The 13,003-nt window shown below is 41.0% G+C and overlaps 3 protein-coding genes across 3 annotated transcripts; 2 read left to right on the forward strand and 1 right to left on the reverse strand.

Annotated features, from left to right (window-relative positions):
• The first annotated feature begins 898 nt into the window (after positions 1-898).
• On the forward strand, positions 899-3,334 carry LOC129718107 (uncharacterized). Its single transcript, XM_055668527.1, has 2 exons — positions 899-2,738; positions 2,799-3,334. Exons 1-2 carry the CDS (start codon positions 2,679-2,681, stop codon positions 3,219-3,221), a joined length of 483 nt encoding a protein of 160 aa, XP_055524502.1. The 5' UTR covers positions 899-2,678; the 3' UTR covers positions 3,222-3,334.
• Positions 1,493-2,498, reverse strand: LOC129718106 (malignant T-cell-amplified sequence 1 homolog). Its single transcript, XM_055668526.1, has 4 exons — positions 2,336-2,498; positions 2,114-2,266; positions 1,752-2,054; positions 1,493-1,688 (listed from the first exon to the last, which is right to left on the reverse strand). Exons 1-4 carry the CDS (start codon positions 2,344-2,346, stop codon positions 1,607-1,609), a joined length of 549 nt encoding a protein of 182 aa, XP_055524501.1. The 5' UTR covers positions 2,347-2,498; the 3' UTR covers positions 1,493-1,606.
• Positions 3,335-7,198: 3,864 nt separating the features above from the next.
• Positions 7,199-10,018, forward strand: LOC129716646 (uncharacterized protein K02A2.6-like). Its single transcript, XM_055666481.1, has 4 exons — positions 7,199-7,402; positions 8,739-9,012; positions 9,458-9,849; positions 9,920-10,018. Exons 1-4 carry the CDS (start codon positions 7,199-7,201, stop codon positions 10,016-10,018), a joined length of 969 nt encoding a protein of 322 aa, XP_055522456.1.
• Positions 10,019-13,003: the final 2,985 nt, after the last annotated feature.

Raw genomic sequence — 13,003 nt, forward strand, 5'->3', positions numbered from 1 at the left:
AAACAAATAAACATTTATCACTTGTATCAGCTGTACTGTACACTGTAAAAAATCGACACGCTACTGCCAAGTGGATTCCACTTACTTCTGTGCTAATAGATGGAATATTTCATATTCACGTGGGCAAAATTATTCAAATACCCCCTGATATTAGGTTCATAGGTCAGAACTGACTCCCCAAAGCCGAAAATTGGTGTCCGAACATTTGGTATAGTGAGGGTTGTTTTTCTGTATCGCAAGTTATTCAAAACTTGAGGAAAATGTGAAGATAGTGGGATTTTTTGAGTTACATCATTGACAGATGCTCCTCTACGTAACATCTTTTCCTGCTAGGATACCATTAAGATAGCAGCATAGTATGTAGAAGCGCTATCGTTAGGCTGACCAGATTTTCTCGGGATAAAAACGGGACAAATGGTTTCAAAAAACGGGACACATGATAAAATTGATTTTTGGAAATTTTCACCAACCAAAGCATACAAACAATTTTTCATTGCTTTGATGAACTTGCCCGATCCTGAAGAGTGTGATTTTTTGAAATGAGTTCCTGAAACTTGTCACATGATGATCGAGATTTTGACTAACAATTGGGTTATTTAGCTATTAACGGATTTCCGATTTCCGAGAGAGTGTAATTTTCTGAGCAAAACGTATTTTTTAAAACTTTATATCATTATTCTTCGATTTTTAAATGAAGAATAAAAATTCGCTCTAAATCGCTACAATTGAGCAAGTTGAGCTGGCGTACTCGGATGAGACAATGCTGCTGGGTTTGAGTCGCAATTGTCGTTGGATTACACATCTGAAATTAAGTGCTTTTGCTTTTAACAACGAAAGCTTCGGTGACTGCATAAATTGGTTTTCGCTTAGGGAATTCACTTGAGTCGTATCAACATAGATTGGTTGTTACGGCACCTATATTGAAGGAGCTTAAAGCTTTTACGCCCGAGACATTCGAGCTAAAGTGGGCGGTGAGTTGAGATCCATCGGAATTGGGAGTAAAGTGGCTTCGAGTATTCTAAACTCGGTTTGCTTAAATAATCTTTCCGAGCTGGTGCTCTACGTTAGTGGCGCTAACTGCAGTGCGCTGGAATTGGTTGGAAATTTAAACATGCTTGGGAACTTGAGAGAGCTTACGGTGAAATGTTCTAAGTCCTGTTGGGGACTTGATTTGAGTGCCCTGTTCGGTAACGTATGCGTTAGCCCGAAGTCAGCCCGAATCTGGAGAAGCTCACTATATTTAGCAATCGTTTTAATGTGGTGACATTGCAATACTCTGACCTGCGGTCATTGGTTCATCTGGAAAAGCTGGAGACGCTAGAGATGCAATTCGTCAAGTTGTTGAATGTCGGAGAAATGATTCGGTTGAACAATCTTGTGGTTGTTAGTTTTTCCGGCTGCGAAGCGACCGATTCCGATGGGAACAGCATAGACTTTTTCATTGTGACAGATAAGTCTAACGCGTTGTAGAATAATCACAAGACTGTGACCATTTGCATCAAGCGCACATCAATTTATTAAACCTTACCTGGTAGGAAATTTTACATTTTATATCTTGTTTAGATTTATAAGAGAACACAGCTCCGAATAGGATGGTGGTGGACCTTTACTTAACCGGTTTCATTTGCCAGAGACCATCGTTGAGGTAGTGACAGTTCTCCACTCCCACGCCCTTGTTGACTTTGGCACTAGAACAAAAAAAAAAAATAAGTGTCACAGAAATAGGAAAGTTTAAAAAAAAAAACACTCACATATCTTCGGTGGAAAGTGTCGTCTGTCCGATCGCCAGTGCGTGCTCTTTCCCCTCGGCCATAATCGCCACCACGGTGCCTTTGTCGACCGGAGTCATACAGGCCCCCGGTGAGGTCAGCCCCGGGCACATAATGTTCGCTCCGCTCAGCACGAACCGGATGGCACCCTTGTCAACCTGCTGCATCGGCAGGAAGAAGGGAAACCTGTGAAACAGCCGCAACGTTGGCATCCACGAGCCCTCCCGGTGCCGAAAGAACAGCTGGTCGCCGGAACTGCTCACCAGGATCTCGATGTGGTCGTGACTACATGGTAAATAAAATTAATTTGTTTTTGTCATCAAAAAGCAGCAAGGAAAGGTTACCATTTTACGATGCGAAACTGGTCCTTCTTCGGCAGCACCTGGTCAATGTGGGTCTCGATGTGCGGAAACTGCTCAAGCAGTTTATTCCGGATGCCCTTCTGCACTGAGGACTTTAGCTGTTGAACACCGGAGATGCTCTCTTTTTCGTCGAATCTGTCAGGGTGCAAAAAAAAATCAAATTTTCTACTAATTGTAGCGACTAGCCACTCCATTTGAGCTTACTTTTTAAACATCCTGTACTGTTGTCCTGTCCTGAATTCAAAAACTTTTCGGTGGAACAGTTTGTAAGATCGAAATAATTACAGGATGTTTTGGAATACCGCACCAAGACCGCCAGGCAAGCTGCATTCGGTTCCGTTGACGTTTGCTGTTTTTTTTTTTGCTGACGGACAAGCACGGAAAATGACAGACGTGAACGAAGAATGATGTTCGTCATTTGTAAGGTTCCACAGCCGGCTGTGTCAAAACGTCAACCGATTGTAAACAAGATATAAGTCGGGTAGAAAAATTTAAACTTCTCGATAATTTATACCATTAGAGTAACAAACTGAGAAGTTCTATTTCAATGGATATTCTTCATCCGCACATGCTTAGTAAGCAGCAGCTGTTGGCAATATTTCATCAGGTAGTTTCAAATTACAACAGTTACAAATTGAATTGCTTTCTATCAGTTTTCAACCCTCAGCGTCACTTCCACATTCCACGCCTGGAGGAATTAAGTCGTGATGAGTTAATCGAACTCTACAGTAAGCATCTGCTTCCGTTACCCCGAAGGGGTAGCCGTCCCAATAACCAATCGTCAGATGTAGAAATGAAAGACACTTCGCGTCCCACCAGCAGTTCAAAAACACCCTCGCCAAACGTCCGGCAGCGAATTGTATACTCGGAAACTGCAAGCCCACCGGAAACAGTGGACAACGTCAGTCACGGAGTGAAAAAGATTCGCCTAGTCTCCCCTGCTAATGGTGTTAGCCTGAGTACAACACAGAATCAACCAAGCAACGGTAAACGACGGCTGCCGGAAGTTAGTCCGAGTCGAGGGGTTAACTGCGCACCTAGCAGACCACTGCAGACTTCCAGCAAGCGACAGAAAATTACCTGGCCGTAGGTTGGAGTTAATGGTATGTTATTTTGAGATTACCCTGGAAGTATGTAAGTTTTTACTCCCTCTGTACTGACGTCAGTATTGACCATTAGATAAGATGAATAATTTAGAGCAGACCATTTATGTCGATATTTGTAATTGTTTTGAAGATGCCATTTTAATTTAAAGCTTTTTTCGAGTGAGCGTATAAAGTTGCAAAATTTATTAACATATTTGGGATACGGTTTGAACCCCCAAAACTGTGACTAAAGCTGTTTACGAAATTTTTTTAAACCGTAGCTTCTTAATCATGCGTGAAAAATGTATTTGACAGTTTGATCGCTTACTAACCTCACTTAAACTAGCGGAGGTAAGAAGACGCATTGTTTACCCAGACGAAGTGGCATTTTGTTAACCCTAGCAAAAAATTCTCTGAGATCGAGAGACATTTGCGAGCATGAGGATAGTTTTTCACGAGATAGCTCGGAGAAAGTACGCACATTCGTTGAATAGTTCTAAACAAAAGGTAATTAGGTAGTTAGACCGTTTTTGAGTGAATTTTATAATAATTTCTGAATAACTACCGCAGTTTCTTCATTATGCCGGACTGGAGTTTGCTTCCATTTGATCCACTGGAAGGCATTTTTTGGCTGCTGGCATTTAAAGATCGCCTTGCCTGTACGCTCGTGTGTCGCCGATGGAATGAGACGTTTTTCTCCTGTCCGGCGTTGTTTGGGAAAGTTTTGTTCGAGATTGAAAACCGCCCCAAATACGATCCATTGTGCGTCACAGTCAACGTAACTATCGCAATTGGGCCTTCGATTTAGATCGCTGGGATCCGGTAACAACTGTTGACGTGTGCCTGGCGGAAGCTGGGAATCGATGCACGTTGAAAGCTGTATATCTAACTGGCTGTATGACGTCGCTAGTCGGTTGTTTGCAGCGGAATGCCGCAGTGTTTGGTTCTATAACAGAGCTTAGATTGAAAGCTACATCCTACTCCAAGTACGGATTCAGTTGTCCCATAGCGCAGACATTTGGTTCTCAACAGCTGAAGATTTTTATTTATATTCAGGAATATCTCCATATCGCACAAGTTCCAGTGGCATTAGTTCTCGAGACACCTAATTTAGTCTTCAACTTCAATGATAGTACGCTTACGGGAAGAGTATCCTTATGTTATCGAGTTCCCTATTGAAAGCGAGTTTTCACTAGCAGTGGAGTTGAAAGATAGTACGAAATTAGAGCAGCTCGATTTAATTGCTGCAAATCATATAATAGGAAACTTCTTAGCCCAAAAACGCGACTCCTTGAAGCGTTTGAACATACAATGTGTGAGAAACTTGACAGTGCAACAGGATTGGAATTCAGTCTTCGTAAATATGCCAAATCTAGAGCAAGTTGAGTTTGAATACGTTGACGAAACCATTCTGGCAGCTTTAAGCCGCAATTGTCGAAAAATTACCCATCTAGAAGCAGATGATTTTGTGTTTGAGGATGGAAGTTTCGGCGACTCCATAAATTGGTCTTCGCTTAAGGAATTGCGTTTAGCTGGTACACTTGGTTTAGGCAGCGGTTCGACGCTAATTCACTTGGAGAATTTGACTCTTCTTGACTTCAAGGGCTATAACTATGGATCGGACCGGCATAAATTGATTGTAACAGTACCTTATATAAAAGTGTTCAAGGCTCGTGACGTCACACATGAGACATTCGTCCTAAACCCGGGCGAACAGTTAGAATCATTTGATTGTGGCCATGCAGTGACGCCGAGTTACTTCAACTCGTATTACTTGAAAAATCTTCGTGATATGGTGCTCCGTGTTGATAAAAGTGCGCTGAAATGGGTTGACAATTTCAGCATGCTAGAGAATTTAACACGGCTTAGAGTGAAATGCTCTAACTTTCGTCGGGTTCTTGATTTCGGCGCCTTGTTCAAAAGTATATGCGTTAGCTGCCCGAACTTGAAGAAGCTCATTATAGTAGGCTGTCGTCCGATTAAGGTGACATTGCAGTACTCTCACCTGATGTCAGTGCTACACTTGGAAAACTTGAAGACGCTAGTGATAGTATGCGTCAAGTTGTTAAATGCTGGAGAAAAGATTTGGTTGAAAAGCCTTGCGAAGGTTGATTTTTCCAAATGCGTAGTAACCGGTTCCGATGGGACCAAGAAAGAATTTCCTATCGTGAGAGATGGATGTGAGGATGAAACAGATATCTATTGCGATTAGTTGGCGTTGACACTAAAGATTTCATGTCAAAATATAAGGATACTATTATAGCACGAGAGGTTGCAAAACTTTTTTCGAAATTTTTTGGTCGATTTTTTTTCCAAAATTTGGTTTCATGTTATAGATAATTAAATAAGTTTTTTTATTAGTTTCCTACTTTCCAGCGAAAAAAGGAGGACACCACTTCCAATTATATCTTAATTGAATACAAAATATTCGAGTCATCCAGCACTAGAAACACTGTTATTTTTATTTATTACCGAAACAGCGAAACCATGCCTGATGGTTTATATTCAACTAAAATCGCATCGGAAAACTGCATTGCAAGCGTTCTTTGTAGAAATTTATTCCTTGCGGAAACAACTTCAGTCTACCGTGCTGGATCGAAATCCGTACACCTAAGCACATGATAATCTTCGACAGTCAATATAAAATCAAGAAATCACATATTGCTTTGAACTGACATGTTTAGTTATAGGTCTACTTATATTTTATCACTATTTTCCAGCAAAATGATTAAAATCACTCCGAAACTCGAAAAAATCATCTTTAAATAGAACATGTTTTGAATCAAAATCGTACACAGTTTTTTGTCTGAATCAAAACCCGTACACTTTTGAATCGAAATCCGCACACACGCGATAAAGACTGGATCAAAGTCCATACGACAATAAATCAAACTCCGTATAGATGAAGAAGTACAAAAAAGAACATCTTTTATTTATAATTTATCTTTAAATTACCGAATAAGTATATATTGAGGATCAACTGGCTTCTAAAGTTTCACACGGTTTTCTAATTTTTGATATCAGCTGAAATAGTGCAACTTTCGTAGCGTTTCGTAGTAACCGGAACGCCGGAACCTCTCGAAGCTTCCCGGTACGACTTTCCCTTGCGCACCTCAGTCACTGCTCGTTTAAAATTGTTTGCCGTATATTTATACTTGTTTCCTTCCATTATATGCTGAAAACAGAAGAAAGTTCAACAATATATGCATGATACACACGCTGTACGTATTTCGATTCAAGCAAATAACAAGAATCAAAATCCGTACGGCACAGTTTTTGTTGAATAAATACAACTTACACTATTTATTAGACAACATACAGCTCGAAAATGACAAAGACTTACCTTTTCCATCAATTTTAAAAAGATTCACAGAGTAAAACACTTATATCCCACTTGAAAATTGTTTTTATCTGAAGAACGTTTCCTTAGTAAATTCTCTAACGATACAACGAAATGACAACTGAAACCGATACACGATTGATTTTTCATTTTTAATATTTTTATTTCATGGCCTACTGGCCATAGTTTAATTTAACAGAAGGCCAACAACTCAACGGATATGTACATGTAACTATCATATGAATTTTCACTTTTATAATGCTTAAAACTGAAGAAAAACATCAAGGTGTACGGATTTCGATACTGTACGGGTTTCGATCCAGCACGGTACAGAGTGTTATCAACTTTGAGTGTTCGCTTCTGTGTCACTCCAAGATGAGAGTGTACCATAGGCATAACAACATCATAGGCATGTTGCCAGGTTGGCCATGATTTGTAGCTATGGTACGAAGCCAACAAATTGAAAAGTTCTGCTCATTATCATCGTAACCACCGAACTGATCGAAATACATAGTTACTTCTATTGTAAAGAACATTACATTTTTAGGCGACGAGGAAAAGTGCTGTTCCCTGAAGCAACTTTGTTCCTGTAATGATAATTGAAGTTCGCACTGAAACTCTCAAACTGTCACGAATTAAAGAATGGTCGATCAAGATCTGAAGGACGCGATTCTCCGGTTGACGGACCTCATTGCAAACCAGCAACAGCATATTGCAGCTCTTCAACATGGTAACGCCAATCTCGTTGGTAGCGAGAAGATCATCGAGTCACTCTCCTCTGGAATCGAGGAATTTCACTACGACCCAGACGGCGGTATTTCCTTAGATTCGTGGTACGCACGCACGGTATGAGGACGTGTTTAAGGAGGATGGAAAGAATTTGGATGACAAAGCTAAAGTTAGACTGCTTCTGAGGAAAATCGGCAATCAATTTCACGAACGCTACGTCAATACTGTTTTACCAAGCCATCCCCGTGATTTTTAATTTGAAGACACCGTTAAGAAATTGAAGAAATTCAACGCACGCTATCAGTGTCTCCAATACGTCAAGAGCGAAGCCGATGATGTTTCGTTATACGCTAAGGGGAGACAACTGGGTATAGATTTGCATCCACTTTGGGAACCACTCGCTGATTGGTTGAAATTGAAAACCCCGAGTGCGTTAAGGTGAAACGGGACGTGGTCGCGATCAACTCGAATTTTGCAATCTAATTTTTTCTTGATTTATGAAAACTACGTACATGAAACTTTGATCAATTGTTTTCACAACTGTTGCATGCCTGAGGTAGCAATTTGAGCGCTGTTTATTTAGTGGAAGCCGAATTTTTACGCTCAAACTACAAAAGCAAAAAGAACTCTAACCTCAAAATTGTATAGGAAAAGGCCACAATCCCGTTTCACCTTAAAATTTATCATCAGGCTTGCTGGCAGTGTTGCTGCACAACATGTTTCGTTGTTTTGATTTATGTTTTTTCATGATGTCATCTGTTATAATATAAAATATTTTCAAGTTAGCATTTGAAATAAAGTACAAAGCGTACAAATACGGGTGTAATAAGAGATCCGACTTGGATCATCACTGATACCAATTACCAAAAGATCTAAAAGTGCGCAAGGAGTTAATACGGTTTTGCGTGAAGCATAAGAACAGCACCGCTGCTCATTGTCGGAAATAAATAGTGTAGTGTTAGCTTATTTCTACTTTTGAGTCCGTTCTGGATTAAGTTAGGAACATACCAGGCATATTCAAAAGGGTCAATGAATCATAATCATTGATGGATGACACGTTTGATTTTAAGGATATTCAAGATGCAGATTCTCCGGTAACCCCCAGACGATTAAACTATCGCCTGCAGGAGGAATTGTGCATAATGCTGATAAAAAGCATTAATAACATTCAAGTATTTTCACTCGGAAAATGAATGGAATGGAATGGCATCACTTATGAAAAAAACAACAGGGATCATCGAGGTGGGTGAGGAAGAAGAGTAAGAAGCCAGATGTCTTCCCTTAGTTCATACGCAGCTTCGGTCAACAAACATTGTGTAGCGTTTCAGATTGAAAAACTATCCAGTGACCAACGCATGTCAACGCAATTTCTCGTCATCACGCTTCAGATAAAAAAGAGAAGTAGTCACCAAAAACACCTTGCTGGTTCTGTGGGAATTTTCATTATGTCAAGGAGTGTCCTTACCAGCCGCATATCTGTACGAAATGCAAACGAAAGGGCCACAAGGAAGGGTACTGCTCTTTATCCGAAAAGAAGCCATCAAAGCAAATCGACAAGCCGAAACCTAAAGACAATGATAAGTCCAAGGGTATTGCGGTTAAGAGAGTTGATCTTATAAAGAAGCGGAAGTATATAAAGATTGCCATCAACAGATCAGCAGCAACGCTGCAACTCGATTGTGCTTCCGACACTGCCATCATCTCCAAGCTCACTTGGAAATCGATAGGTAAGCCTGTCATCGATTAAACGGAAATCGCAGCCGTAAGCGCATCAGGTGACAGCAGCAACATCGTGAGTGAGTTCAGAACGAAGGAAGGACGAGTCTTCGTTGCAAACAATCCGGATCTCAACGTTTTCGGGATGAAAACAATTGAGCTGTTCGATCTCTGATCGGTTCCCTTCAGTTCGTTAGTCAACACCATTCAGCAACATTCTAAGGTAACAATGCAGAAGTTGCAAGCTAAGTATCCTGAAGTTATTTCAGTCAACCCTCGGATGCTGCAAACAAGCTAGAGTGACAATCTACTTGAAGCCAGATGCATGACCAGTGTACTGCCCAAAGAGACCTGTTGCCTACGCTGCCCTTCCGAAAGTTGACGCAGAGCTTCAGAGACTTCAAGACAACGGCATCATCTCACCAGTCCAATTCTCCGATTGGGCTGCACCTATAGTCGTGGTTCGCAAATCCGATGTCTCCGTACGCATTTGTGGTGACTACTCAACCGGCCTCAATGGCGCACTCGAGTCAGATCGACATCCACTGCCGCATCCGGATGATATTTTCGCTGAACTAGCCGGCTGCCGTTTTTTCTCCTGTATCGATTTTTCGGATGCCTATCTCCAAGTCGAAGTTGAAGAAGAATCTCGAAAGCTGCTCACTATAAACACGCACAAGGGTTTGTTCCAGTATAATAGATTACCACCTGGTGTTAAATCTGCGCCTGGAGCGTTTCAGAGAATAGTCGATAGTATGGTTGCTGGAATACCATGTGTGAAGCCATACCTGGACGGTATATTGATCGCTGGAAGGACTCAGGAAGAACATGATTGCAGTTTAAACAGTGTACTTCAGCGGATTCAAGAATTTGGATTCCACCTGCGTATCGAAAAATGTTGTTTTTTCTCTTCCGCAGATTAAGTTTCTGAGTCATATTGTCGACCAACATGGTCTCCGCCCAGACCCAGCCAAAACTGTTGCTATTTCCGAAATGTCACCACCAAGAACGGCTTAAGCGCCGAAATTCTGCATCGCTTCCCTGATGAATCTTTTAGGCGTCGCACACAAATTATGTAACGCTAACGCAGTCTGACCCCCCTCCGAAATTTTCTATTCGAGCAAACATTACAGTTACGTAGCTGTCTCCAATACCCCTCCCCCTTTCCCTTACGTAACAATAAGTAACGCAGACGCAACCCGCCTCCCCTCCCCCTTCATGCGCTACGTAATTTGTGTACGACGCCTCAGAGCTATTGCATACGCGTCAAGGTCGCTTACGCCCGCGGAAACGAATTATAGTCAAACTAAGAAGGAGGCGCTCGATATTTGGTTGTAAATTCATGCTACAGACTGACCATAAGTCACTTCTCAAGATATTTGGTATTAAAAAAGGAATTCCCATATACACAGTCAATCGTTTTCAGCGTTGGGCGCTAACGATGTTGCTCTACAATTTCGATATCCAATACATTTCAACCGCTAATTTTGGACACGCTGACCTGTTGTCACGGCTGATGACCTGTCACAGTAAGCCAGATGAGGAATATGTGATTGCTGCACTTCAAATGGAGACTGACGTAAAAGCAATACTCGAAGATGCGATCTCTAGTTTGCCAGTTACATCGAATATGATCGCCAAGGAAACCCAAAACGAAATAAATTGCATCTATAACGGCTGGCCAAAAACTGCGAACGAACTCCGTACTCCCGCTGCTCAACAGTTCTTCTCCCGACGAGATGGTCTTCAAGTTACCCAAGGATGTTATGTTTTGCGATCGTGTTGTAGTGCCTGTACGATTTCGCAAGCGTATTATTCGATTACTTCACCGTGGACATCCCGGAATCGATCGAATGAAATCACTAGCAAGAAGCTACGTTTACTGGCCCAACATCGATGATGGAGTTGAATCATTTGTGCGCCAGTGTCGTTTCTGTGCAGTTGCAGCAAAATCGCCTCGCAAGACTTCACTCGAATCATGGCCGACGCTTATTCCATGTGGCCGGAAATCTCCAGAACCCGGAGCACAACCACTACTGTGACGTTGGAAATTTTACAAGAAACATTCGCGAGATACGGAAACCCGCAAACTCTTGTATCTGACAATGGTACGCAATTCGTTAGTGATCGGTTTGAACGTTTCTGTCAAGAAAGCGGTATCCAGCGCCTGACGATCAAACGGACAAGCTGAACGCTTCGTCGATACTCTAAAAAGAGGACTAAAGAAACTTGTCGAAAGGGAAAAGGCAGTGACGTTTCAGCATCTACAAACGTTTCTTTCAGATTATCGGTCAATGCCAAAAAGAAACGTTCCTGAAAACAAGACTCCTGCACATCTATTCTCAGATCGACCTTTGCGGATAACTTTGGACCTGTCAAAGCCGTGTCTTCCAAGTCCAACCATGATTAACAACAAACAGAATGCTCAATTCAACAAACGACACGGTGCGGTGACTAGAGCTTTCGATTCCGAAGCATTGGTTTTCGCTCAGGTTCATCACAACAATTCTACCAAATGGATTTTTGGGCATATAATCGAGCGCAAGGGTGCTGTTAACTACACTGTGCTGCTTGAGAATGGGCGCCTCATTCGAACACATACAAACCAACTACGACAACGGTTTTCAAGTGAAAGTGATGCTGTCTTGGGACATAACAATCAACTTCCTTTGGAGCTGCTCATTGACGAATTCCTACTTCAAGAGTCGCAAACCCTGGTTACAGAAAAACTACCAGAAAATCGGGAATTGGTGAACCAGATTCAGACATTACAATAACGGGCGGCTCGAATGTGGCAGTTAAAAATTCTCCAGAGCATGTTAGACAAGAGTAGCTTTTAAGAAGCACTAATATTGATTGCAAGGTATGTAGAATTGTTATATTTACAATATAAATGCATCTTAATGATATATTCAACGATACGGATTTTTTTTCCAGAGGCTGTTTATAAACAAACATCTTCGCAATCAAACATGTTTCCAATATGGCCGATTCTGCATTTGACATACCGTTACACCATGTCTCTATACATCATGGCAGAGGCCTGAAGACAAATGATTTTACCGTAACACAATATGGCGTCGTTTGTTTATATTAATTAAGGGAGATTGACCCTTTATTGAGATGTTGGAAATCCTAGAATATTATTAAATTAAATTAACTATAAATAAAGATTTGGATACGGTAATAACAAAATTATTACCGGTATTCGAACCGGTGATATCTTTGTCGTCGAGCATATCCAACTCGGTGATACCTGCAATCATCAAACTCGGAACTGCACTCGGCAATAACTTACGCTCGCCGTTCACTAAATATTTTGTTCGCAGAAGTGGCGAGAACAAATCCTTGCGCTTGGAAATGGAGAAAATTCGACACCAACGACGATTTCTTTTGTGATCAGTTGGAAATCTTAAATGTCAATCTATTAGTGGGGCTTACATGTGATACAAGCTGTACTATTCACTTGTGTGTTGAAACTCCACATTTACTTCATGAAAAATGCATGTTACTATCACAGGACAGAATAATGCACTTCATCTTTCACAACATGACACGATAAGCGTTACAGTAACGGTATATTCGATAAAAAATCGCAAAATTAGCGAAAGAACCCGAAACATAAAAAAAAACTCGAAAATATGAAAATGTAACCACGGTTATACCAGTCTCCCCTACTCGTGATTGCGCGTGAAAAGAAACGTCAAGGAACCAATGATTCAGCAGGGCGGCGGTTCTTGTTACGCTCGCTTTATATGTAAGCTGACAGCCACTTCTAGCCCCTGGTTTTATCTCATTCATCAGTTACCATTTCAAGTGTTATTGTTTGGTTTTTAATTTTTCTTCTTCATTCAAGCTCGGCTCTTTTTATTTTGTTTAAATTTTATTGATATTTCTTTATTTCATTTTCTTCATGCTTTATATTTTTAGTTTCTGTCATGTTTTATATCTTTTCATTTTTCCATTTTGTTTGTTCTCATTTTATTACACGCTTTTGTCTTT

The sequence above is a fragment of the Wyeomyia smithii genome, chromosome 1 (genome assembly GCF_029784165.1).
Source record: "Wyeomyia smithii strain HCP4-BCI-WySm-NY-G18 chromosome 1, ASM2978416v1, whole genome shotgun sequence".
In the NCBI taxonomy this organism is placed as follows: Eukaryota; Metazoa; Arthropoda; class Insecta; order Diptera; family Culicidae; genus Wyeomyia; species Wyeomyia smithii.

Coding starts and splice junctions, on each gene's coding strand:
- LOC129718106 (XM_055668526.1), bottom strand. Junction 2,055..2,113: donor CAGTTTCGCATCGTAAAATG/GTAACCTTTCCT, acceptor TTTACCATGTAG/TCACGACCACATCGAGATCC. Junction 1,689..1,751: donor ACACTTTCCACCGAAGATAT/GTGAGTGTTTTT, acceptor TTTTTGTTCTAG/TGCCAAAGTCAACAAGGGCG.
- LOC129718107 (XM_055668527.1), top strand. CDS start 2,679: ATGGATATTCTTCATCCGCACATGCTTAGTAAGCAGCAGCTGTTGGCA. Junction 2,739..2,798: donor TGTTGGCAATATTTCATCAG/GTAGTTTCAAAT, acceptor TTCAACCCTCAG/CGTCACTTCCACATTCCACG.
- LOC129716646 (XM_055666481.1), top strand. CDS start 7,199: ATGGTCGATCAAGATCTGAAGGACGCGATTCTCCGGTTGACGGACCTC. Junction 7,403..8,738: donor ATTCGTGGTACGCACGCACG/GTATGAGGACGT, acceptor CATTATGTCAAG/GAGTGTCCTTACCAGCCGCA. Junction 9,850..9,919: donor ATGATTGCAGTTTAAACAGT/GTACTTCAGCGG, acceptor TCTCTTCCGCAG/ATTAAGTTTCTGAGTCATAT.